Below are 27,683 nucleotides of genomic sequence, written 5' to 3' on the forward strand. Positions count from 1 at the left end.
TGATTTACTGTCTAAATCTTATTGATTTAATGTCATGTTTTCTTTCTTTTCCTGCAATTTTACGATGCAGGTTTTGCCATGTGACATTCATCACAGAATAAACCGTTTGGTTTGCTCTACGATGGCTATTTTTGCAGGTTTCACTTCTTATGTCGTGTCAGTAACGAAGGCACTGTCCATCACTTATATTACTGGAAAAAACTGGATTAGTCTGTTGTCTGAGTACAAGTTGAATCCCTATGATGAACTGCAGTTTGGTTTAACAAAAATGCCACAATTAGTCCTTCTCGCATTTAAAAGAAATGAAGAAAAAAACTGGATCATGGTCACGAAGCCTAGTCAAGTTAGAAAGCTAATCATAGCAGACCAGACACGATCGCCGCTGTATCGCACATCGGTACCACCTTCAGCAACAGATTGAGCACCGACAGTTGCTCTAGCACTGACAGCGGCAGCAGCTCAGTCTGATCCAGCTGAGGATTGGGCACCGACCGCGTCAGCGGATCAAGCTGATCTACCGGAGGATCGGGCATCGACACCGGCACCTGCTACGACACCGGCACCAGCTCTACAAGGAGCACCATCTCCGGCAGCAGCGGCGGCTTCGGCACCTGCACCAGCACTTGCACTTGCATCTGCTCCGGCCCATGCAGCGGCAACCGAACGAGCAGTTGCACTGGCAACAGACTGGGCTGCAGTTCGCACTTCATATACCAAAGTCCTTACAAAAACCGACATGTCCACCTTCTTGGTAAGCATTGGCCGCCCAAGTGTTTCGTTCTTTTTTATTTCCATGTTGTTTCACATGATTCACTGTGTTGATCTAACTGTTTGGGTATGTCTTCTTGTTTGCAAACAGAGAATTCCTAGAGCAACGTGGGAGTCGTTCAACAATCCGGGCGACAGCAGCCAAGTTTCTCTTACCATGCGCAACCTTGGTGTGAATGAACCTGCTCAATATACCGTAAGTACAAAGGATGGTCGCATGATGATTGATGCTAAAGGATGGTCAAGGTTCAAATCTAAATCATATCTTGCGGTAGGGGATGATGTCAAAATCAAACTTTCTCGGCAAGGAGAGCTGGTACATATCAACTTTGAAATTCTTCAGTACTGCCGAACTGATCTATCCGCCGAGAGATTTTGATGTAATACTCTAGCATGGTGAAACAAGTGTCCTATGTGTATAAGTAGTACGACAGTATCATTGATAGAATTGCAACTCTGATTGCTGGTTAGGAACTGTCGTTTGATTTCATTCCAATAGCTGTTGTGCTTTATTCAATTTTGTGTATTCGCCTTGTGACAGCATCTAAAACCAGCGCCGTACCGACCGCTTGCAATATGAAAAGCGCTGAGGTAGAACGCATGGGCCCCCAAACATGCAGGCCCACCGGCCTATGGCCCAAAGTCCAGAATCGTGAGCCTGTCTGAGTATTTCTCAGCTGAACCCCCATAATGCCCGTGCGTTGCACGTAACATCAAGATGCATTTGTATGAGTATTTTATCTTGTGAGAGAAAAGGATGAACGAGGGAAGGCCTTATTTGCAAATGTGGAGAGGTGTGTGGGTACCTTTTTGCAAAATTGCCATAGTTTCCTTCCTATCCGTCAGATAGAAATTGGACGGCCTATACTGCAGGATGACAGGCACACCATCATGACCAACTCGTCTATACCATGTTAAAAAAACTCTTTTTTTATAATTATGTATGTTATATATATATTCCCCTTGATTTTTCTTATGTATAAAGTTGTGATATAAAAGATCTTTATATTTCTTTACAGAGGGAATATCTCTCTGTCAAAAATATATTTATGTGTAATAACTAGTTACTCCTGTCTTTCTACTTCCTTGCGCTGATATGTGGGGCATCCGGCAACGGGGTCCACATGCCATATGCACCAAATTAGAGTGCACAACCTCACGGTAGACACACCCCGGTCGTAGCGTCGCATTAATGCCCAATGAGCCGTCAAATCACAAAAACCCCCACCTTTCCAGCTTTAGCAGTAAGCTGGACGGACGAAGCGGCAATATTTCACTCGGCCTGAATCCCTTCTCCCTTGTCTGCTTGTTCATAGATAACCCCCACTCGGCGATTGCATAGGGTTTTCTCATGGAGAACCTGGTACGAATTGTTCATCCATCCCCGATAAATCCAAGTCCCTTGGTCGCGGGTACTCCTAGGATGGCAGCCGCCACTGTTGATGCATTTTTCTTCCTACTGAATCTAGTGTGTTTCATTTGCAATGCCCAAAGTGCAAGGACCCTACAGGTTTCTGTGCCCTCGGCGAGATGCCACACTTGTTCCTTCTCATCCTAACACAGGATTTTAAAACGCGCACAGTATGTTCCCAGAATCCTCTTTTCTATCCGGGAGGGTGGGGTTTTTTGAACATGATGTCGACAAATTTGGAAATTTGGATTGCTATATTTGGATAAAAGGTACTAGTACCATGGTCAACACTGACGTGAAGGAGGAAAGTATTTCTAGATTTGGATATAGGGAATACATTGTGTTCTCATATTATTTTCCTGCAGTGCATTCCTTGCTCTGCCAGAACACATGTACTCAAGATGCTCGGCCTTGCCATAACTGAATACACTAGTTTAATGGTAACAGTGAAGACAAGCCATGGATATAAGTTTCGAGTTGGGTTCATGAACCAAGAAGATGCTGCTTTTTTTATGGCCGAACTTGGATAAACTTTCTCAAGTGTTACAGACTGAAAGTTGGCGCACGAATGTTGATGGAAATAGCAGAACCTGGTCTCATCTTCACTGTGATCTTCCACCCCGACGTCGTTCCAATTTTTCATCCAGGTTAGTTTTGTATCTGGTTCTTGCTTGTTGCCTCGATTACTTCTTAATCCACCTATTCTGTCTAACTGATCACAATTTAACTTTAGAAGTAGCAACGAATCTCTCACGAAGATGCTACTTCTAACTAATATTTTCTTATAATTGGTGGCACGTGTAGGTTTTTTCAGAGTTAAGCTGGCTACTCATTTGTTATTCTGTAACAACTCGGCTGTTACTGATGGCACTGAAGTTGACTGGGACGACATCCACAAGTTCCTACACTTTATTGATCGTCTTGAGGTCCTTGTGGGGCATTTCAATGGTGGAAGGCCACGTGGGATATGTGTGCCACTGCTGCACTCGTTGAACAGGTCCAACTGTGTCGAGAAACTTATGGTACGAGCTATTTTCTGTTATATATGTTGTTCATAAACTATTGCTTATACACAGTTTTACAGCTGTGATCTTCTTGAAACAGAAACTGCCCAGTTCTATTGTTCCTATACAGATGCCTGACCATGGCCGGGTCAGACTTGTGCTTGGTCACAACATGATGTTTATGTCGACCTACTCCATTCCCCTTGGAGGTGAAAAGATACTTATTCATGGGTGGTCTCAAATAATGAAGGCCCGTCCATCTTGGAGAATAGGACAGAAGATTATGTTCCTGCTTTTCCATGGATCTAAAGCGAATATCTTGTTTAATGACCACATTGCGAGATGAAGCCGCTTTCAAAAGGTTGTGGATGCGCGGGGTGGCGCCTGGGCCTTGTCCTGGGGCTTGGCGGCCTCACCCTTGGTTAACTGTAGGCAAAGTAGCACTGTTCGAGGCGTGCTTTGTACGGTTGAACCTGTATAAGTACTCATACTGCTTTCAGCTATGGTTGTTAAGCGCCCCTGCTGGTTTCAGTTAAGGTTGTTAAGTACTCCTGCTGCTTTTACAGTCTGTCGTGTTTCTTCAGTCCTGTCTTCCTCCAGCCGCCAAAACCAAACCAGCGCCGGCGGGGCCGCCTGCTTCTGCCTCCCACGGCTGGCTGCGCCTCAGCGCACGCATCGCCGCCCCGCCGTCTCCTAAATCGTTAACGCTGACGTCCGAGGCCTCGCCGTCGTCTTCCGCGCGCTTTGGTGCGCTCGCCACGGCGCCGCCCTCTCGCGTTGTCAACATGGTCAACAAACAACAGGAATCGGCAGAAGTACGTGGAGAGGATGACATTAGGGCCCACCATGTCAGCGTATGGAAAAATAAAATGCTTCCTCCTAGTGTTTTCCTGACATCTGGGACCCACGACATTGTGAGCGTATATAGTCAATAGACAAGAGAACAACACAAGATCGGCTGACACCTAGGACGTAGCAGCTCGAGCAGTATTTTTTTGTTATTGTTGAGATGGAGCAGGGTTTGAACTGGGCTGTGGTCCGTCTAGCCCAGGGTTATATTTTATGTTCACCATGTGACCAGCCCAGCTATTTTTTCTTTGTGAAAATGAGCCCAGTTTATTTTTTCTGAAGAATACCCAATCCAGACCTACTTATTTTTCTACGCCCTGATGGGCTGCAACTCTTTCAAGACGCCGGCAAATCTTGAAAGTAATATGAAATGGGTTGTAAATATAAAAACAGATGGCAAATTGGCAATTACTTTATAATTTCTGAATTTTTTTCACATTTTCAGATTCCTATTTCACTGGGCATTAACCTAATTTAAATATATCTTCAAAGTACTTTAAATCTGGCTCGACTTTTCGGTATTAAAAATAGTTTGGAACCCACAGAAATATGCGAAATTGGCCCTGGCCAGCCAAAAAACGGACTGCAATAAATTGCATAAGAAGTCGCAATGAGCTATATATAAATTATTAAAAAAAGAGGGAATGGTCTGACTTATGGGCCCATTAAGTTGCCGCGTATGCAAGATTTTTTTAGTTATTATATACGTCAACAAACGATTCTAGCAGACGTAACCGTTGGGTGTCAATCCAACGGCCATCGTGTTTCTTCAATCTCTGATCTTCTTGCTCCAGCCGCCAAATCCAGCGTCGGCGGGACCGCCTGCTCCCGCCTCCCGTGCAGGCCTCACCGCCCCCTACTCTCCCACCGCTGGCCAGGGCATCCCTCTACTCACCCACACCCCCTGTTATTCTATGGCAACGGCAGCCTCACACCGTAGTCGAACCAGTGAACCCTCGTACTCCTCTCCGCGTGGGCATCCACTGCCGCGTCTTCCCCGGCTCCGCGTCGTCCCCTTCCTAGGCCTCGCCGTCGTCCACCGCCCTGGTGCTCTCAGCGCGGCGTGGTCAACATGGTCAAGGAACGACTTCCATCGGAAGAGTACTGTCGTGGAGAGGCTGACAGCTGGGTCCACGGCAGCCGCAAGGAAGTGCCTTCTTATTACGCGGAAAATAATTATTCCTCCACCTGACAGCAGGGACCCACCGGACGGGCCATCGTATTTGGCGAAAAAAATGTTTCCCCCTGACTGCTGGGACCCACCGGATGGGCCACCGTATTTCGTGAAAAAAATGTTCCCCCCGCTGTCAGCTCGGACCCACCAGAAGTGCCTCCTTATTACGCACGAAAAAATGAATACTCCCCCTGCTAGTTGGGACCCACCTTGGTGGGAGGCACAAGGAAGTGCCTGACAGTCGGGACCCACCTGGTCGAAGCGTACGTAGCGTTGTCATTCTAGTCGCGAACGTGTACGTACATACCGGTCGATGTAGAGGCGCGCACGTGTCGTAGTAGAGGCGCGCACGTAGCATGTACACGTACGTACAGCGGCCAGGGTGCAAGAAAGTAAATATGGCCATGTACGTACATACGGGCGGGGTCTCGAACGCCTACTCGCGCGTACGTACGGCCAGGGCTCGTGTACATGGCTGGGTCGGAATGGAGAAACAGCGTCGTCGTCGTGTTCATGGGGAGGCAACGGAATGCATCGTGTTCATCGGGAGGCAACGGAACGCGTGGGAGCCAATCGGCTTGGACGGAACAGTCGATGGAAACGAGGCCTGGCGTACCGCAGAACGGAGGAAACGGCCTTGTGTTCGACCGGCCACGTTTGAAACGGGATCCTGTTCATCGGGAGGGGTCTGGCGTACCGCAAAACGGTGGAAACGGACCTCCTACGGTCGAAACAGGGGTCCTGTTGATCGGGAGGGGTGTGGCGTACCGCAAAACGGAGGAAACGGACTTGTGTTGGAGCGCTACGGTCGAAACGGGGGTCCTGTTCATCGGGAGGGGTGTGGCGTACCGCAAAACGGGACTCCACGGGATACTGTTCATCTCTATCGTCGACCCCCTCCATCCTCCACGGGCTACTGTTCATCCACCGTCGACCTCCTCCAGCCTCCACCTGCGACTGTTCATCCACGGGCTCCTGTTCATCCAGCCTCCACCGCGCGCTACGCCACCTGCTACTGTTCAACCAGCCCTCTCCACGGGCTCCTGTTCAACCACCCCTCCACGGGCTACTGTTAATCCAGCCCTCCACCGCCTACTGTTCATCCTGCCCTCCACGGGGTCCTGTTCATCCAGCCCCAACCGGCTTGAACGATCGGGGTCCTATTCATCCACCCCCACCGGGAACTGTTCATCCAAACCCCCCAGCAACGCTCACTGTTCATCCAGAGGCAACGCCACGGGGTCCTGTTCATCCACTCCCACCGGGAACTGTTCATCCACCCCCCCAGCAACGCTCACTGTTCATCCAGAGGCAGCATCGATCGGCTTCAGTTAGCAGCAGTAGCGAAGGAATCGCTCGATCGGGTTCAGTTAACAGCCATCGATCGATCGCTCGGGTTCAGTAACGCGTAGCCTGTAGTGCAATCTCTCGGGTTCAGTTAGAGCCCAACGCCTCGCTCGGGTTCAGTTAGAGCCCAACGCCTCGCACACACGCGCGTACGTACAAGAGAAACGCGCATCGCTCGGCCCCCGACCACCCACCGTAACCAGGGACTCCACGATATTTTCCGCGCCCTCGCTTCTACCACGGTTTTTTCCGTCATGGACGGCCCAAAGAATGTCATGCAGCTGCGTCTCCGGCTCGCCCAGGACGAAAAGCCCATTTTCTGTCATGATTTTTTGTCATAGAAGTAGGACCCCACCACATCTATGATGATACCGGGTTTTGTCACAATTATCGTCATAGAAGTGTCATAAGTATGACAAAAAAAATTCGTTCGGCCCAAAATTTCACGGATGTGTCTTTTTTTAGTGCCCCCCTGGGCGCGCCCTCCACCCTCGTGGGCCCCTCGTTGCTCCACCGACGTACTTCTTCCTCCTATATATACCCATATACCCTGGAAACATCAGATACGGAGCCAAAACCCTATTTCCACCGCCGCAACCTTCTGTACCCGTGAGATCCCATCTTGGGGCCTTTTCCGGCGCTTCGCTGGAGGGGGCATTGATCACGGAGGGCTTCTACATCAACACCATAGCCTCTCTGATGATGTGTGAGTAGTTTACCTCAGACCTTCGGGTCCATAGTTATTAGCTAGATGGCTTCTTCTCTCTCTTTGGATCTCAATACAAAGTTCTCCTCGATCTTCTTGGAGATCTATTCGATGTAATCTTCCTTTGCAGTGTGTTTGTCAAGATCCGATGAATTGTGGGTTTATGATCAAGTTTATCTATGAACAATATTTGAATCTCCTCTGAATTCTTTTATGTATGATTGGTTATCTTTGCAAGTCTCTTCGAATTATCAGTTTGGTTTGGCCTACTAGATTGATCTTTCTTGCAATGGGAGAAGTGCTTAGCTTTGGGTTCAATCTTGCGGTGTCCTTTCCCAGTGACAGCAGGGGCAGCAAGGCACGTATTGTATTGTTGCCATTGAGGATAAAAAGATGGGGTTTATATCATATTGCATGAGTTTATCCCTCTACATCATGTCATCTTACTTAAAGCATTACTCTGTTCTTATGAACTTAATACTCTAGATGCATGTTGGATAGCGGTCGATGTGTGGAGTAATAGTAGTAGATGCAGAATCGTTTCGGTCTACTTGTCACGGACATGATGCCTATATGCATGATCATACCTAGATATTCTCATAACTATGCTCAATTCTATCAATTGCTCGACAGTAATTCGTTTACCCACCGTAATACTTATGCTCTTGAGAGAAGCCACTAGTGAAACCTATGGCCCCCGGGTCTATTTTCCATCATATTAATCTTCCAACACTTAGCTATTTCTATTGCCGTTTATTTTACTTTGCATCTTTAGTTCTCTTTATCATAAAAATACCAAAAATATTATCTTATCATATCTATCAGATCTCACTCTCGTAAGTGACTGTGAAGGGATAGATAACCCCTTTATCGCGTTGGTTGCGAGGTTCTTATTTGTTTGTGTAGGTGCGCGGGACTCGAGCGTGGTCTCCTACTCGATTGATACCTTGGTTCTCAAAAACTAAGGGAAATACTTACGCTACTTTACTGCATCACCCTTTCCTCTTCAAGGGAAAACCAACGCAGTGCTCAAGAGATAGCACAAACTCTAAACCTTCAAATGAAATTCTGTTTTGTATGCTCGAATAGCTCATGTATCAACTAGGGTTGTCTGTATCTTCCATGCTAGGCGGGTTATTCTCAAGAGGAGTGGACTCCGCTCCTCACTCACGAGAAAATGGCTGGTCACCGGGATGCCCAGTCCCATGCTTTAAGCAAATCAAATCAAAATAATTGCAAACAAAACTCCCCCGAGACTCTTGTTAGTTGGAGGCACTCGTTGTTTCGAGCAAGCCATGGATTGATCCTTGTTGGTGGAGGGGGAGTATAAACTTTACCATTCTGTTTGGGAACCGCCTATAATGTGTGTAGCATGGAAGATATCGCCATCTCTTGGCTGTTATGTTGACAATGAAAGTATGCCGCTCAAAATATTATTTATCGCTGCTTTAAAATCGAGCTCTGGCACCTCTACAAATCCCTGCTTCCCTCTGCGAAGGGCCTATCTATTTACTTTTATGTTGAGTCATCACCCTCATATTAAAAAGCACCAGCTGGAGAGCACCGTCGTCATTTGCATCCATTATTATTAATTTATATTGGGTATGACTATGACTGGATCTCTTTTACCATGAATTACAATGTTTAGTCAGTCCTTGATCTTCAAAGGTGCTCTACATTTATGTTTTGCGGTCTCAGAAAGGGCTAGCGAGATACCATCTTGTTATATCATATTATGATTGTTTTGAGAAAGTGTTGTCATCCAAGATTTATTATTATTGCTTGCTAGTTGATTATGCCATTGACATGAGTAAACATGAGACCTAAATGTTATTGCGAATATGGTTAGTTCATAATCTTTGCTGAAAACTTGAATGCTGGCTTTACATATTTACAACAACAAGAGCAAACAGAGTTTGTAAAAGTTTTTCTTTATCACTTTCAGTTTATCAACCGAAATGCTTGAGGACAAGCAAAGGTTTAAGCTTGGGAGAGTTGATACGTCTCCGTCGTATCTACTTTTCCAAACACTTTTGCCCTTGTTTTGGACTCTAACTTGCATGATTTGAATGGAACTAACCCGGACTAACGCTGTTTTCAGCAGAATTGCCATGGTGTTATCTTTGTGCAGAAACAAAAGTTCTGGGAATGACCTAAAACTTCATGGAGATTATTTTTGGAAATAATAAAAAAATATTGGCGAAAGAATCAAGGCCAGGGGGCCCACACCCTGTCCACGAGGGTGGGAGGCGCGCCCCCTGCCTCGTGGGCCCCCTGGAGCTCCACCGACCTCAACTCCAACTCTATATATTCGTGTTCGGGGAGAAAAAAATCAGAGAGAAGGATTCATCACATTTTACGATACGGAGCCGCCGCCAAGCCCTAAACTCTCTCGGGAGGGCTGATCTGGAGTCCGTTCGGGGCTCCGGAGAGGGGAATTCGTCGCCGTCGTCATCATCAACCATCCTCCATCGCCAATTTTATGATGCTCACCGCCGTGCACGAGTAATTCCATCGTAGGCTTGCTGGACGGTGATGGGTTGGATGAGATTTATCATGTAATCGAGTTAGTTTTGTTAGGGTTTGATCCCTAGTATCCACTATGTTCTGAGATTGATGTTGCTATGACTTTGCTATGCTTAATGCTTGTCACTAGGGCCCGAGTGCCATGATTTCAGATCTGAACCTATTATGTTTTCATGAATATATGTGAGTTCTTGATCCTATCTTGCAAGTCTATAGTCACCTACTATGTGTTATGATCCGGCAACCCCGAAGTGACAATAATCGAGACCACTCCCGGTGATGACCGTAGTTTGAGGAGTTCATTTATTCACTATGTGTTAATGCTTTGGTCCGGTACTCTATTAAAAGGAGGCCTTAATATCCCTTAGTTTCCGCTAGGACCCCGCTGCCACGGGAGGGTAGGACAAAAGATGTCATGCAAGTTCTTTTCCATAAGCACGTATGACTATATTCGGAATACATGCCTACATTACATTGATGAATTGGAGCTAGTTCTGTGTCACCCTATGTTATGACTGTTACATGATGAACCACATCCGGCATAATTCTCCATCACTGATCCAATGCCTACGAGCTTTTCACATATTGTTCTCCGCTTATTTACTTTTTCGTTGCTACTGTTACAATCACTACAAAACCCAAAAATATTACTTTTGCTACTATTACCGTTACTTCCATACTACTTTGCTACTAAATACTTTGCTGCAGATATTAAGTCTTTTAGGTGTGGTTGAATTGACAACTCAACTGCTAATACTTGAGAATATTCTTTGGCTCCCCTTGTGTCGAATCAATAAATTTGGGTTGAATACTCTACCCTCGAAAACTGTTGCGATCACCTATACTTGTGGGTTATCACCGGGCCCCCCTTTCCTTCCTCCTTCCTTCCCCTTCCTTCTCTCCTAATCCAACTAGGGAAGGGGGGATCCTACTCCCGGTGGGAGTAGGACTCCCCTTGGGGCGCGCCTAGGAGGCCGGCCCCCTCCCCCTCCTCCACTCCTTTATATACGGGGGAGGGGGCACCCCATAGACACACAAGTTGATCATTGATCTCTTAGCCGTGTGCAGTGCCCCCTCCACCATAATCCACCTCGGTCATATCATTGCAGTGCTTAGGCGAAGCCTTGCGCCGGTAGCTTCATCATCACCTTCATCACGCCGTCGTGCTGACGAAGCTCTCCCTCGACACTCTGCTGGATCATGAGTTCATGGGACGTCACCGAGCCGAACGTGTGCAGATCACGGAGGTGCCGTACTTTCGGTGCTAGGATCGGTCGATCGTGAAGACGTACGACTACATCAACCACGTTGTCATAACGCTTCCGCTTACGGTCTACGAGGGTACATAGACAACACTCTCCCCTCTCGTTGCTATGCATCACCATGATCTTGCGTGTGCGTAGGATTTTTTTTGAAATTACTACGTTCCCCAACAATAGCGTGCCGACGGTGATCACATCGACTTTGGAACCATTTCCCACGCGCATCGTCACCTCGTCCTTAGCCAATCTTCGCTTAATCCGTAGCCCCTGTTTCAAGTTGCAAATATTAGCAACAGAACCAGTATCAAATACCCAGGCACTACTGAGAGCATTAGTAAGGTACACGTCAATAACATGTATATCAAATATACCTTTCACTTTGCCATCCTTCTTCTCCGCCAAATACTTGGGGCAGTTCCGCTTCCAGTGACCAGTCCCTTTGTAGTAGAAGCACTCAGTCTCAGGCTTAGGTCCAGACTTGGGTTTCTTCACTTGAGCAGCAACTTGCTTGCCGTTCTTCTTGAAGTTTCCCTTCTTCCATTTACCCTTTTTCTTGAAACTAGTGGTCTTGTTGACCATCAACACTTGATGCTCTTTCTTGATTTCTACCTCCGCAGCCTTTAGCATTGCGAAGAGCTCCGGAATCGTCTTATCCATCCCTTGCATATTATAGTTCATCACGAAGCTCTTGTAGCTTGGTGGCAGTGATTGAAGAACTCTGTCAATGACACTATCAACTGGAAGATTAACTCCTAGCTGAGTCAAGTGATTGTGGTACCCAGACATTCTGAGTATATGCTCACTGACAGAACTATTCTCCACCATTTTGCAGCTATAGAACTTATTGAAGACTTCATATCTCTCAATCCGGGCATTTGCTTGAAATATTAACTTCAACTCCTGGAACATCTCATATGCTCCATGACGTTCAAAACGTCTTTGAAGTCCCGGTTCTAAGCTGTAAAGCATGGCACACTGAACTATCGAGTAGTCATCAGCTTTGCTCTGCCAAACGTTCATAACATCTGGCGTTGCTCCTGCAGCGGGTTTGGTACCTAACGGTGCTTCTAGGACGTAATTCTTCTGTGCAGCAATGAGGATAATCCTCAAATTACGGACCCAATCCGTGTAATTGCTATCATCATCTTTCAACTTAGCTTTCTCTAGGAACGCATTAAAATTCAACGGAACAACAGCACGGGCCATTTATCTACAACAACATAGACATGCAAAATACTATCAGGTACTAAGTTCATGATAAATTAAAGTTCAATTAATCATATTACTTAAGAACTCCCACTTAGATAGACATCCCTCTAATCATCTAAGTGATCACGTGGTCCATATCAACTAAACCATGTCCGATCATCACGTGAGATGGAGTAGTTTTCAATGGTGAACATCACTATGTTGATCATATCTACTATATGATTCACGCTCGACCTTTCGGTCTCAGTGTTCCGAGGGCATATCTGCATATGCTAGGCTCGTCAAGTTTAACCCGAGTATTCTACATGTGCAAAACTGGCTTGCACCCGTTGTATGTGAACGTAGAGCTTATCACACCCGATCATCACATGGTGTCTCGGCACGATGAACTTTCGCAACGGTGCATACTCAGGGAGAACACTTATACCTTGAAATTTAGTGAGAGATCATCTTATAATGCTACCGCCGAACTAAGCGAAATAAGATGCATAAAGGATAAACATCACATGCAATCAATATAAATGATATGATATGGCCATCATCATCCTGTGCCTTTGATCTCCATATCCAAAGCACCGTCATGATTACCATCGTCACCGGCTTGACACCTTGATCTCCATCGAAGCATCGTTGTCGTCTCGCCAACTATTGCTTCTACGACTATCGCTACCGCTTAGTGATAAAGTAAAGCAATTACATGGCGATTGCATTTCATACAATAAAGCGACAACTATATGGCTCCTGCCAGTTGCCGATAACTATGCTACAAAACATGATCATCTCATACAACAATTTATATAATCATGTCTTGACCATATCACATCACAACATGCTCTGCAAAAACAAGTTAGACGTCCTCTACTTTGTTGTTGCAAGTTTTACGTGGCTGCTACGGGCTTAGCAAGAATCGTTCTTACCTACGCATCAAAACTACAACGATTTTTCGTCAAATTTGTTGTTTTAGCCTTCAACAAGGACCGGGCGTAGTCACACTCGATTCAACTAAAGTTGGAGAAATAGACACCCACTAGCCACCTGTGTGCGAAGCACGTCGGTAGAACCAGTCTCGCATAAGCGTACGCGTAATGTCGGTCTGAGCCGCTTCATCCAATAATACCGCCGAATCAAAGTATGACATGCTGGTAAGCAGTATGACTATTATCACCCACAACTCTTTGCGTTCTACTCGTGCATATAACATCTACACATAGACCTGGCTCGGATGCCACTGTTGGGAAATGCGGTAATTTCAAAAAAAATCCTACGATCACGCAAGATATATCTAGGTGATGCATAGCAACAAGAGGGGAGAGTGTTGTCCACGTACCCTCGTAGACCGAAAGCGGAAGCGTTATGACAACGCGGTTGATGTAGTCGTACGTCTTCACGATCCGACCGATCCTAGCACCGAAGGTACGGCACCTCCGCGATCTGCACACGTTCAGCTTGGTGACGTCCCATGAACCCTAGATCCAGCTGAGGTCGAGGGAGAGTTTCATCGGCACAGCGTGGTGACGGTGATGATGAAGTTACCGGTGCAGGGCTTCGCCTAAGCACTGCAACGATATGACCGAGGTGGAAATCTGTGGAGGGGGCACCGCACACGGCTAAGACAACTGTCAACTTGTGTGTCTATGATTGCCCCCCTCCCCCGTATATAAAGGAGTGGAGGAGGGGAGGGTCGGCCCTCTCAATGGCGCGACCAAGGGGGAGTCCTACTCCCAGTGGGAGTAGGATCCCCCCTTCCCTAGTTGGAGTAGGAGAAGAAGGAAGAGGGAGAGGGAGAGAAGGAAAGGGGGCCGGCCCCCCTCCCAATTCGGATTGGGCTTGGGGGTTCGCCCCCACCTTGGCCGCCACCTCCTCTCTCCCACTAAGGCCCAATAAGGCCCATTGACACCCCGGGGGGTTCCGGTAACCTCCCGGTACTCCGGAAAATGCCCGAACTCATCCGGAACCATTCCGGTGTCCAAACATAGCCTTCCAATATATCGATCTTTATGTCTCGGCCATTTCGAGACTCCTCGTCATGCCCGTGATCACATCTGGGACTCCGAACAACCTTAGATACATCAAAACACATAAACTCATAATACCGATCGTCATCGAACGTTAAGCGTGCGGACCCTACGGGTTCGAGAACTATGTAGACATGACCGAGACTCATCTCCGGTCAATAACCAATAGCGGAACCTGGATGCTCATATTGGTTCCTACATATTCTACGAAGATCTTTATCGGTCAAACCGCATAACAACATACGTTGTTCCCTTTGTCATCGGTATGTTACTTGCCCGAGATTCGATCGTCGGTATCTCAATACCTAGTTCAATCTCGTTACCGGCAAGTCTCTTTACTCGTTCCGTAATGCATCATCCCATAACTAACTCATTAGTCACATTGCTTGCAAGGCTTATAGTGATGTGCATTACCGAGAGGGCCCAGAGATACCTCTCCGACAATCGGAGTGACAAATCCTAATCTCGATCTATGCCAACTCAACAAACACCGTCGGAGACACCTGTAGAGCATCTTTATAATCACCCAGTTACGTTGTGACATTTGATAGCACACTAAGTGTTCCTCCGGTATTCGGGAGTTGCATAATCTCATAGTCATAGGAACATGTATAAGTTATGAAGAAAGTAATAGCAATAAACTAAACGATCATAGTGCTAAGCTAACGGATGGGTCAAGTCAATCACATCATTCTCTAATGATGTGATCTCGTTCATCAAATGACAACTCATGTCTATGGTTAGGAAACTTAACCATCTTTGATTAACGAGCTAGTCAAGTAGAGGCATACTAGTGACACTCTGTTTTGTCTATGTATTCACACATGTACTAAGTTTTCGGTTAATACAATTCTAGCATGAATAATAAACATTTATCATGATATAAGGAAATATAAATAACAACTTTATTATTGCCTCTAGGGCATATTTCCTTCAGTGTATACCACGCTCGACAAGTGTTCAGTCAAATGCCATTGCCAAAAGAATTGATGTTCACGTTGTTTACTTTGAAGAAAGACGATGGATTCAGACGATGACTTCTACGCCGAGTACATTATGTCGTCTTTTTCGGATGAAGAGGAGGAATATGAGGTTGAAATGGCGATGATGAGGGCGGTTCTTGCAGATGCAATGCATGTGGAGGAGCATGTTTTCAACTACAAGTGTTCGAGAAAGGGACATGGAGTGTTGAATCGGAATAGGGCATGGGGGTACGTAATGTTGGTTGATGACTACTTTGCCCCCAATACGCTCTTCTGAGTCATAGTTCTGTCGTCGCTTTCGGATGCGGTGGTAAGTGTATGATCACCTCTACCATGGTGTCCAGGCTATGATGATTACTTCACACCGAAGAAGAATGCTTGGGTTCTTTGGTTACCAAAAATGCACTGCTACAACGAGGATTGCTTGCCTATGGCACATCCGTATATTTGTGGGACAATTACCCCCGGTGTCTGGAAGCACATGGCGCCAAAGCCATGGTGACATTTGTTATTGCGGCGGTGAAGGTGTCTAGACAGGAGTACTTGAGAGAACCAATTCTCGTAGGCACACCAAGGCTCATGAAAATGTGACAAGCAAAGAGGGTTTTCATGTATGCTTGGATCCCTGGATTGCAGGCATTGGAAGGAAGAACTACACATATACTCAACAAGGGCAATACCAATGCCGTTGCAAAGAGCCTACCGTCATTCTTGAAGTTGTTGCATCAGATGACCGTTGGATTTGACACACTTTGTTTGGTGTGTCTGGGACTCACAATGACATCAACGTGTTGCAAAGGTTTTCATTATTTGCAAGGTTATGTGCGGGCGAAGCTCCTAAGTGCAACTATACCATCAATGGTCATGGGTACAACATGGGTTGCTATCTTTGTAATAGTATCTATCTTCCATGGGCGAATTTTGTCAAGACCATCTCCAAAACCAAAGTGTAACAAAAAATGTCACTTTGCCCCAAAACAAGAAACTGCTAGAAGGTATGTGGAGAGGCATTTGGAGTGCTTCAAGCCCGCTTTGCAGTTGTTCGCGGACATGCTAAACTAGCTATGGGACGCAGAGACATTGTGGAATGTGATGACAATTTGTGTGATCATGCACAACATGATTCTGGAGGATGAGGGTGATGGAGTTTGTCATGGTCTGGATTTTCAAAATGTGGGTAATCCTATCCAGTTTCCAGAGCAGAATACGGCGACATTTGAGGATTTTACCCAAATGCATCATCGAAATTCGACATCAAGGAGCTCATGAGCAGTTGTAGAATGATCTAGTTGAGTATCTTTAGATGTTTCATATGGACAACTAGAATATGGTCCGATTAGGTTGAATTCAAACTTGAGGTATTTTATGTTTAGATTGTAATATACTTATTAGGCATTGTTGCATCGGAATATTTATCTTTCATTTGCTTAAAAATTGTGCTTTTTATCTTTGATTGTTTTGAGTGGTCTGGTTATAGAAGAAAAAAAAACTAGAAGTGGCCATTTGTTGTATGTGATCGGATAATGACCGCCCCTACTCCTGTCCGCAGATATTCGATGGTATCGGTTTTGGTGGACCGCGTTAGAGTTGACCTCAGTAACGCCTCGGTTACTTGAGTGAAATTTCAGAAAACAACACAATGAAACAACATCTCAAGCTCACAACATACAAAGTGCGGCAGAGCCAACGTGAAACCAGTTTGGGAACAAAGTGGTGTGTGGCGTTACATGATCCTCTTATTGTTGGCAGTGGACCGAGTTGGCTGATGTCGGCATGGTTGCAGGGTTTTGGCCTGATTTATTCCCCTGTGTGTGTGTTTATGATTTTGTTTTTGTTTTTTGGCCTAGTTTTCCTTATAAACAGGACCATTTTGTTTTTGTTTTTTCTGAAATCGGGGGTGCTCTTGCCTTGCACGTTAAATAAAAAAAATCATCTTATTGATGATCGGCACTGACAAGTGACAACGACGCCGGAAAGACAAAGCATGCAAACGAGAAAGAGAGGGTGCTCTATTGTGCAAGTGAATAATCAGTCAAGGAGGCCAGCACATGCGTGCACCGTTATTATTTTCTTCTCCGTCCAAGGCACAGACCAGGCTACCGGAGACGGCGGAGAGCACGACCGATGCGGCGAGGACGAATGCCGGCCGGCTTCACATTAGACCTTCCATCCGAGGGCGGCGGCGAAGGCGTCCTTGGCCCACTTGAACACGTACCCCAGCAAGTCGACAAAGCCGCCACCGAACCCTCCCAGTTTTACGCCACCGGCGTACGCCGACGGAGCCTCGGCCGGCGGCTGCAGCCACGACGACGCCGCCTCGAGGCCGGACCCCCGCCCCCCCTCCTCTATGACGCGGCCGGCGTGCGCCAGCGCGGAGGCGGCGCAGAGGACGAGCGCGGCGAGCAGCACGGCGCGAGCCATCGCCATTTTTCTTCGGCCGACGACGCCTTTGTACCGCTTGCTGTGGTAGCTGGCTGCGCGCGCTCGGTTGGCTGAGACCTTCTTGAGACCACGTAGGGGGTGTGTGGAGCTGCAAGGCGAGATTAAGCCGATTTTATACGCAGGTCAAGATGAAACCGATCAAGTTACCGATGCGTAATAAGTGGTTTAATTGGTGCTGAATTGACCCGTGCGGTTCTCGTTTGGCATTGAACAAGCGTTCAACGCTTGGATCAATGAACCCCAAGCACCATGCATCGGTTTCGTTGAGTTACACGCTGGGTCCTCGTCTAGGCTTGCCATATGCACGAATCGGCCGGCAGCAACTGCATTTTTCGACGCAGCGGTGGAGGATAGACAATTAACAGCGGTGGAGTAAGTCTGATGCGATGCCTAGCTAGCAGATGGGAGGGAAATCCGAATCTTGGGGACACGGACAGCTCAACGGGCGGTGATGGATGCTGTTCCCGCGTTCGCGGGCACACCCGATGTTCCCTTGTTGGTTCGGAGGTGGTTGAAGGATGCAGTTCAGTGACTGCCTGATTGGTGCTCACGGCTGCTGGCACACGTGATGCGTGCTCGTGGTAGGGGTAGGCTTTGCTGCCCTCTTTTCCTTCGGTATGATCGCTGCCGCATCATAACTGGGCAGATTCAAAAGCCACCGTAAGAAAGTGGGTAACGAAAAGAACACAAGGTTCGGGAAGGACTGATGGGTTGATGATGAATCTTTCAAAATATCCCATTCGAGGTTATATAGTTGGAGCTTTGATTACAATATACCCTTAAAGAAAACGAAAAGACACACATCCAAAATCTTGGGAGTGCCGAAGTCTTCTTCCTCCTGCATCCACCGGCGACGCAGAGTGAGCATAGTTTGATGCCGCATCTGGGCCTCCGCGGTGGAGCACACTTTTTGAAACCTGGGAGCTCATAGAAGCAGCGGGCCAAAAGTCGTCAATGCAGAGCAGGAGAGGCGGCCGCGATCCGTGAAGCAAATCGCCGCCCCGGAGGCAAAAAATAAACATCGGTGAGGGTCAGTAAAACTTTGAAGGCAAAGAAAGCCGACCCAATCCAAATGGAACCACCGTAAACCTAAACCGGCCGGGTCCCAGAAGACCCACCCAGACATGGCTCCACACACCCTTCGCTGGCGAAACACACACCAACCGAATAGGGATAGGATGGGGAGACCATTATTCCTACCCTGGGGCTATGTTGCTGCTTCACCGACCCAAACTAAACACGAAGACTCTCAAGAAAGGCTGGAAAAAAATCACCCATGTCGTTGTATGACATGTCCGGGTTGATGTCAAGCTCGCCGCCGTCTAGGACTGTGCACAGACGCCCTCTTCTGATGATCCAGCCAAGCCGGACCACCGACGAGGATCTCCACGCTGGATGCCTCCGGCCACCACCGGCTTCACCAACGCCAGCGTCACGCACTACCTTGTGAAGGTCGCCGCTTGAGTGCACATCTCCTTGATCGCCCCACAACAACCCTCCAGCGCCTCCACAGCAGGCCCCTCGATCTGGACCTCTAGGGTTTGTTGGTCACCCGCCTCGTCTGTCCCAAGGAAACAATTCGCATTCCTTGATCAGAAAATTTTTGTGGCTAATGCCTTACAAAAAGGATGGGAGGGTTTAAAATTTAGGACCCTGTGGGTGATACTTTACCTCTCCGTGATAGTCTCAAGTTGAGCTCTGGTGAGATTAAAATGTCTGATAATAAAGATTCACTAAAGTGGATGGCAACTATTGATGGTGTATTCACTCAAATCTCACCGTAGACATTTAGTTGTGATAGGTAATGGATTCCCACAAAATGCAAAAGATTATAATTCCACCAAAAATTTAAGTTTTTCTTTGGTTGATGATTAAAAATAGTATCTTAGGTCTTAACTAGAGACAACCAAGAAAGGAGTCGAAAGACAATAAAATTTGTGTGTTATGTGGTCATGATGAGAGCATTGAGCATCACTTATTTGGATGTTTTGTTGCTAGGCTGGTTTGGAGCCTTTTTACGTGTGGTTTCAATCTAAGATCTACATAGATAGCTTAAATGTGTGTCTTGGTAGATAGCTTGAAAGTTTTCAAAATGAATGGTACTGGTCGGTGTTGCTGCTATATTGGATCATTCGAAGATGTAGAAATGACATAGTATTCGAGAGAAAGACGGACATTGATCCAATTGTACTAATCAAATTGATTCGTCGTTCGATAATAAGTTGGGCAAATTTGCAGATGAAGGAGGAAATTCCTTGAATCAAAGAGGCCTTGAAACTTTTGTGAATCAAAGAGACCTTTATATTTTTCCACGAGGCATGTTTGCATGCTAGGTCACACTTTGTTTGTAAACATATGTTTGGTCCAACCCACCCAAAAACATATGTTTTTACAAAGGTATGTTCTTTTAACCATTTTTTTAACATCTTCATTTCCCTATTGCAAGACAACTAGGGCAAAGCCTTTGGCCTTGGGATCTCCGCGGGCGATCCCATGGATTTGCTTCCCCTCTGTCTGTCGCTCCGACAACCAATGGTGTGGAAGAGAATCCTGGTGCCTCAACTCCGGCTAGTAGATATCTTAGAGTTTTAGTCCTTGCAAGGGGCGGCGTTCAGACGAATGACGACACTTATTCTCCGGGTCATTATTCTGGGCTTTGATCCTTCTCAAGTTCATCCATCGAGACGGATCAGAATGTGCTCTGGTGTAGATTCCTGCCAACTTCTAGGGCGTCAAGGTTAGAATATCTCGTTGTGCGTAAGCGACGACGAGATTTGGCATTCGGATCTTCAAATCGATCCAAGGGTTGAACGACGACGACAACTGCGGCTCCGAGGCGCTGATCCTTATGGGCAAGTGCACGAAGACTTCATCGGCTATCATCGACAAATCAGACAGGCTCCGGTACGGGGGCAACTCGTTTCGACGATGACGATGTTCATTCAATGGTCCCGGGACGTCGATGCAATTTCTATTACATTAGGGGTGCTTTGCACTTCCGATAAACTTTCGTAATAGATATGAGCCCTTTAAAAAACATGTGTTTTATGTTTTTTTCCATACATTTTTTTTCTTTGAGGGGTATGTTTTTTCCAAACTTAAAATAAAAAAATCCATTTTTTTAAAATCAAGGTTTCAAACAGACGACGCGGTTGCCACGAGAAGACTGAAAAACTGTAGTACGCGAACAAATTTCGAAATGCGCCCACGCTGCCAGCCTCACCCACGCGTCCTCAGATAAAAACTCCCCCGGTCGCCACCCCGCTCCCCCCACTCGACCACTCCGCCATCCCCGCTCCAAAACCCCCACCCCACCCCACCTCGCCGGAACCCTAACCCTAGCCCCGCCGCCGCCCCCCGCCCCGCCGCCATGAGGGAGATCCTCCACATCCAGGGCGGCCAGTGCGGCAACCAGATCGGGGCCAAGTTCTGGGAGGTGATCTGCGACGAGCACGGCATCGACCAGACGGGCAAGTACGCGGGCGACTCCGACCTCCAGCTCGAGCGGATCAACGTCTACTACAACGAGGCCAGCGGCGGCCGCTACGTGCCCCGCGCCGTGCTCATGGACCTCGAGCCCGGCACCATGGACTCGCTCCGCTCCGGGCCCTACGGCCAGATCTTCCGCCCCGACAACTTCGTCTTCGGCCAGTCCGGCGCCGGCAACAACTGGGCCAAGGGCCACTACACCGAGGGCGCCGAGCTCATCGACTCCGTCCTCGACGTCGTCCGCAAGGAGGCCGAGAACTGCGACTGCCTCCAGGGTACGTGCTCCCCCCCGCCGGATCTGAGCGAGGGCTTGCCCTCTCTCTGCCCTAGACGCATCTAGCCTGTAGATCTGTGATTTATTCCGCATTTCGGGCGCCGTGAACTTGTAGATCTGAAATGTTTGGCGTAGATTTGACGGATTTACGAGTCCATTTAGGAATTTGGGCCGTTGATTTCTCTCTGAATGACTACTTTGTGCTTACTTGTGCAGTGGCAACTGATTTAGATGCGTAAGTAATTATTCATCTCTTCCTCACTGCAGGATTTCAGGTCTGCCACTCGCTGGGAGGAGGCACTGGCTCCGGAATGGGCACCCTGCTCATCTCCAAGATCAGGGAGGAGTACCCGGACCGGATGATGATGACATTCTCGGTGTTCCCATCGCCCAAGGTGTCTGATACTGTTGTGGAGCCATACAATGCTACGCTCTCTGTGCACCAGCTTGTTGAGAATGCGGATGAGTGCATGGTTCTTGACAACGAGGCTCTCTACGACATCTGCTTCCGGACGCTCAAGCTTACCACACCCACCTGTAAGTGCTGAAATGCTCTCCAGGTTCATTTCTGCATTTTTCATAAGTCGTGTATCAGCATTCAGTAATTGACATCTTGCTGAACTGTTATGTTGTCCTTACTTATGTTGTCCACTGTCAGTGTTTACATTTATGTCTTCACTCATGTTTAGTCTCACATACATGCTTCACATGATGCTCAGTAGGTGTTAACTTGTACTTGTGTTGTGAGTATTTAGCATCCTACAACTGGTTCTCCATTTCCAGGTGTTAGTCTTTGGATTACTGAGCTAATAGTCTATTGTTGAGTCCAGTAAATGCAATTTGTGAACATGGTTGTCAGCATTTTGTTGTCACAGTATACGATTGCACATGTACACATCGTTACCTGTTTGTTATGTATGGATCTTCTGGTACATATGCTTTATGGCACTGATTGTCTAAATGTAAAAACTGATCTCAGTACCTTCAACACCATGAAGGATAGTTATTTCTTAAGTAGTTGTTGTGCTAGTTTTGTAGGTGGTATTGCTAGAATCAGTATTTGATTGCTCATGCGAAATGGGGCCTTTTATTTTAAGCTCATGATTCGTGGACTGAAAAGAGTAACGTTCTTAATACACTGCACTAGCTAAAATTGTTTCGCTTGGTTCTTACCTCTTTTATGTTCTAAGTTGTGTACCACTCTACAACTGATTCTTCATTTCCATTATTGTGTACCACTCTGCGTGATGTTTGTAAATGCAATCTGCAAACACCATAAAGGGGTGTTATTTCTTCAGCTGTTGTTTGTGTTAAGTCTTGTAGGTGGGATTACTTGAATAAGTATTTTATTGTCCATGTAAGCTCATGATTGGTTAACTGAAGATTAGCATGCTTAATATACTGCCCCAGCTAATATACTACACCTTTACCTGTTTGTTCTGTATGGTTCTTCCGGTACATATTTTTTATGCCACTGATTATCTACATGTATACACTAATGTCATTACCTTTATAACACCATTAAGGATAGTTTAGTTCATATGCTGTCGCTTGTGCTAGCCTTGTAGGTGGTATTACTAGAATCATTATTTGCTTTCACATGTTACCTGGAGCCTTTTAAGCTCATATTGGCGGACTAAAAAGATGAACATTCTTACTATACCACATTAGTTAATCTGTTGTTCTGTTTCTGCTCATAAATTTATTCACTTGGTTCTCATCTTTCTTTATTGTTTGCAGTCGGTGATCTGAACCACCTTATCTCTGCAACTATGAGTGGTGTTACCTGCTGTCTCCGCTTCCCTGGACAGCTCAATTCAGACCTCCGGAAGCTTGCTGTGAACCTGATCCCGTTCCCAAGGCTGCACTTCTTCATGGTTGGATTTGCTCCGCTAACCTCGCGGGGTTCACAGATGTACCGTGCCCTCACTGTGCCCGAGCTCACCCAGCAGATGTGGGACTCCAAGAACATGATGTGCGCTGCCGACCCAAGGCATGGTCGCTACCTCACTGCCTCAGCCATGTTCCGTGGGAAGATGAGCACCAAGGAGGTGGATGAGCAGATGCTGAACGTGCAGAACAAGAACTCGTCCTACTTCGTCGAGTGGATCCCCAACAACGTCAAGTCGAGCGTGTGTGACATCCCGCCCACTGGCCTGAAGATGTCTTCCACGTTCGTCGGCAACTCCACATCGATCCAGGAGATGTTCCGCCGTGTGAGCGAGCAGTTCACCGCCATGTTCAGGAGGAAGGCCTTCTTGCACTGGTACACGGGCGAGGGCATGGACGAGATGGAGTTCACCGAGGCCGAGAGCAACATGAACGACCTGGTGGCGGAGTACCAGCAATACCAGGATGCGACGGTCGAGGAGGAAGAGGACTATGAGGATGAGCAGGAGGATGAGGAGGCTGCCTAAGCGGGCTTCCCCCTTTCTTCCCAGGGATATGCCTTATATCGCTCGTTACGTCGTTGGAGTGCTCGTGGTGCTGTTAGGTGATGATAGCTAGATGCTATTTTTTTCCGTTCTAAATGTCGGTCGTGTTGCCTTGACAGACTTATTTTTTCGTTATGTGGACCTGTGGTTGTCGTGTATGCTCATGTCGTGATGAGCGTTTGGTGTAAGGTTTGACTGTGACTGCTTGGTGTGTTATTCAGTAGTGTTGCTAGACTGCAAAATCTCTGTTTCGTGTCCAGTATTTTTGGGCCAAGTTGCCAAATATGCTTCTGTCATCTTGGGATCTTGGAATGCGGTTCAACTGGAGTTCATAGTGCTTTGGTTGAATGATCTTCCAACCTATGGGCAACGATCTTCATTCGATCTTGGAATGAACTTGCCTGTAGGCTGACAGTTGGTTCATGTAGTGCTATTATATACTCCCTCCGTTCCTAAATATAAATCTTTCTAGAGATTCTAATGTTGACTACATATGGAGCAAAATGAATGAATCTATACTCTAAAATGTGTCTATATACATATGTGTGCAGTTCTCATTGAAATCTCTGAAAAGACCTATATTCAGTAACGGAGGGAGTACATAGATTCTGTTATAATTTCTTAATATCATGTTGCCTTAAGGCTTAAGGTTATTAATAGGCTCTGTTTCTTATACTACGAAGTTCCTGCTATTTTGGATTGGCAAATCTGATTCACAATGTAGTTTTGGTCTTCTAGGAAAGTGGCATCTGTTTTGCTTTATGCATTTGGAAAATCTCTAAACTGCAAGGGCATTTCAAAAGCAGAACTGGTGCGTGGCATAGAAGATCAAACAGAGCCTTCTTATAATGTGCTGTGTTTGGTCGAACTTTGGTACTAACACAACTAAGATCAGATTACAGGAGAGAATGAAAAAAAAAAAATGCCAGCTTTGTTTTGTTCAAGTGTGCATCGGAAACGTATCCCTTCATGGCGCTTGGTCGAGGAAGTTGCATAACTGTTCAAGAACAGGAAATTTTGTACCACAACCATGGTGACTCATGGTGCCAGGAAAACAGCAAAACACACTGATCCAACACAGGCAAAACTGGATACCAAAATCTGGTGTAATAAAACTGAAGTAATCTTGGATTGAATGGAGAAGTTGGATATCCAGTACCACACAATATTTCACTCTTCGACGCAAATGAAACTCAGTACAGAAATCAGGTGTCAATGTTTGCAACCTCAAGTTTGGAGCTCGAAGGCATTGCGGCCATCCGGGCAATCAATATTTCCCTTAACAGCTTGCATAGTAAAGCAGAATGATCATATTGAAGTGATCTTGCCAGTTTCACCCCCTCAAAAGAAATTAAGTTCTCATTTCCATACATTGTTAATGCTAAGTCCACAGAATTATTATAGCTCATAGAGACACTCTCGGATCACGCAGACAGTTGTGTGATACCACATGAATATCTAACATGATGACAGTCTCAAGCATTAGGGCACTACAAAATCTCGGAAACTCGTAGGAGAGTGGCTTATCCGAGGAAGTTCATGATCACCAGGTGGAGCACCAGATTGCACAGGACAAAATCTGCAAAGGCCCTTTCTGGAGGAAGATCCTGCAGATAAATGTTTTGACGTACAACGTTATGCTGGAAATCCAAAGAACAAACTATCGCAGCAGATAAAACGCTAACAGTGAATGTAGAGTTACCTTGAATTCCTTGTTGTCCTTGTTGACTTGAATACGGAGACACACTGCAAGAACACAGACAGTTTCATATCATGCAGCCAAGGAAGGGTAACCAGGATCGAGAGGGGGTTAAGAAATTCTTACCAGCAAGAACTGCACTTCCTATGCATGACAGGACACTTGAGAGGAACGAGTTGAAGGGAAATGACCCAACTACTCCCATGTAAGCAACCTGGTTTGTCACATAAGTAGCAAATGGCTCAGCTTTTTGGTAACTATGGGTGAACAGAAGACTTATGGCTTATAAAGATAATGCTAGTCAGCAAACGCACATACTTAAAGGGAACTTGCACTGATCCTAATAATCTTGCCAGGACACACTATATAACACACACCACCTAGAAAACAACGACTAACACTTCATCTGTCAATTCAAACATCACAGGGCATACAAATGTTTAGCAATCCATGCCATTTACACCTGCACAAATTTGGGTGCCAGATGACTACGTACTAGGTACAGCAGATTTTTGAATGCTGATACCCTGCTCCTATTCAAAATTGAGAAATGTGGCATAATAGACAAACATGGCATTGCCTTTCCAAACCCTCATGCTATACTAGAACAAGATATTTCATAATGTGACAGCACTCTCTGCACTCATGTATTATCGAAAAACGAAGTTGTTCAAGTAAGATTTAACTTCTCCATCCTAAATCACATATCCTCAGTAAGAAGTTTAGCATCGAAAAATTACCTGAACAAGGGCAGTCGCCATGGCGAAAACCACATACAGGTCAATGATCTGCAGAAATGTTAAGAATAGGATCAGCAATCAGATAGTCTGACTGTGGCCACAGGTTGACAGCAACACGAGAGAGAATAGCAATTGCCTTGAGATTCGTGGGCGTGGCGGCGTAGGCCTTGTTCAGGGACTGGAACAGGAGCTTGGCATCCCCCGCATCCTTCGGCATCCTCGCGAACCAGAGCACTTCAAGCCAACTAACCAGTATGAAACAGAAAACAAGTCACAATCAGATCTTCCAGCACCGTGGCAAGACTAGATCAAAACCTAGCAGCTGACATGCACGCATCGGAAATTTTGTAATTTTTGTCTTCAAAATGACAATGCACATGTAAGCGTTACGGATTTACACCGTTGTTGTGAACCGGATGGGCAAGAATCGAAATGCGTACGGTTACTATGGACTTGCATGCCAATTCATGGACTCACCGAGCCATCTATCGGCAAAACGAATTCAGATGACCAAAGAGTTAACTGGCAATCCGTATAATTCAGATGTGGCTGCAGTTTTATGTGCAGACTGACAATAACTAGGAAGAAAATCAATTACAGCAAGAAAAACCGAGGGCGTGTTTGTTTGCAATGCTTTTTACTATTTTGTGGGGGTGTTTGGTTAATAAATTTCTACTTGGGATTCTGAAGACAGTGGCATGCATCAACCAGAGATCTCAATCAGCATTCAGAATCCAAAAGGGCATTCGTTACACGGACGGAGGTGGTGGGCGGGCAGAGAGGACAGGAGGGATGGATCCGCAGGAGAAGCGTCGCCCACCTCAATCAGCGAAGGGGCCGGCTGGGCACTGGCTTGCGGCGGCACGATAGCTGTTCGTGGACGCCGAAGGGGGAGAGAGAGAGAGAGAGATCGGGGGCCACTAGCGCCGGCGCAGCTCCGTCTAGACGGAGAAGGAGATTGCGGAGGATGTGGGGCTCGGGCTGGGCTGCAATCCGTCTGCGCAGTGGAGTGCGTTAGCGGGCTGAGCCCACCAAACATTTTTTAGGGAATTAGGTAAAATAATAATCCCCCCTAAGTACCGATGTTTCGGAGTACAAGCTGAACAAAGTACCTTTGTGGGCGAGAGTCAAGGGGCTGCCGGATGGACTGAGAGTCAAGGGGCTGCCGGATGGACTGACAGCCAAGAGAGAGCTCGCGGAGAAAGTTGCTGCCAAGGTTGGAGAACCACCTTTTACGGTCATTGTCGGGGGTTGGGTGCGACATATGCCAAAGGATGGCTTATCATGGTGGGAGCGAGTAGAACGTCGCCGGTTCCTGGAAGCGGGATGAGGCGTAGACACGTACGCCAG

At 46.7% G+C, this 27,683-nt stretch overlaps 2 protein-coding genes across 3 annotated transcripts in view; one reads left to right on the forward strand and one right to left on the reverse strand.

Annotated features, from left to right (window-relative positions):
* The window catches only part of LOC109752288 (tubulin beta-1 chain), a 72,409-nt gene extending 48,273 nt beyond the window's left edge, over positions 1 to 24,136 (forward strand). The window contains exons 2-4 of one of the 2 annotated variants that reach the window (XM_073505260.1): positions 20,934 to 21,460; positions 21,727 to 21,996; positions 23,200 to 24,136. In XM_073505260.1, the coding sequence (XP_073361361.1) occupies positions 21,067 to 21,460; positions 21,727 to 21,996; positions 23,200 to 23,876 (1,341 nt within the window). In that variant the 5' untranslated portion in view covers positions 20,934 to 21,066 and the 3' untranslated portion in view covers positions 23,877 to 24,136. Of the gene's footprint in view, positions 1 to 20,902; positions 21,461 to 21,726; positions 21,997 to 23,199 lie in introns of those variants that run through there. The other variant, XM_020311184.4, reaches the window with a different exon arrangement.
* Positions 24,137 to 25,186: 1,050 nt separating this feature from the next.
* On the reverse strand, positions 25,187 to 27,349 carry LOC109752290 (dolichyl-diphosphooligosaccharide--protein glycosyltransferase subunit DAD1-like). The gene is made up of 6 exons (XM_020311185.4): positions 27,154 to 27,349; positions 26,470 to 26,578; positions 26,334 to 26,381; positions 25,720 to 25,807; positions 25,597 to 25,640; positions 25,187 to 25,501 (listed from the first exon to the last, which is right to left on the reverse strand). Exons 2-6 carry the CDS (start codon positions 26,548 to 26,550, stop codon positions 25,418 to 25,420), a joined length of 345 nt encoding a protein of 114 aa, XP_020166774.1. The 5' UTR covers positions 26,551 to 26,578; positions 27,154 to 27,349; the 3' UTR covers positions 25,187 to 25,417.
* Between the last annotated feature and the right edge of the window lie 334 nt (positions 27,350 to 27,683).

The sequence above is a fragment of the Aegilops tauschii genome, chromosome 7 (genome assembly GCF_002575655.3).
Source record: "Aegilops tauschii subsp. strangulata cultivar AL8/78 chromosome 7, Aet v6.0, whole genome shotgun sequence".
In the NCBI taxonomy this organism is placed as follows: Eukaryota; Viridiplantae; Streptophyta; class Magnoliopsida; order Poales; family Poaceae; genus Aegilops; species Aegilops tauschii.

Bases quoted from the DNA above. Each gene is read 5' to 3' on its own strand.
- LOC109752290 (XM_020311185.4), bottom strand. From the start codon at position 26,550: ATGCCGAAGGATGCGGGGGATGCCAAGCTCCTGTTCCAGTCCCTGAAC. The intron at 25,808-26,333 runs GTAATTTTTCGA...GTGACAAACCAG, and splicing joins TGGCGACTGCCCTTGTTCAG to GTTGCTTACATGGGAGTAGT. The intron at 25,502-25,596 runs GTAACTCTACAT...ATTTATCTGCAG, and splicing joins AGGACAACAAGGAATTCAAG to GATCTTCCTCCAGAAAGGGC.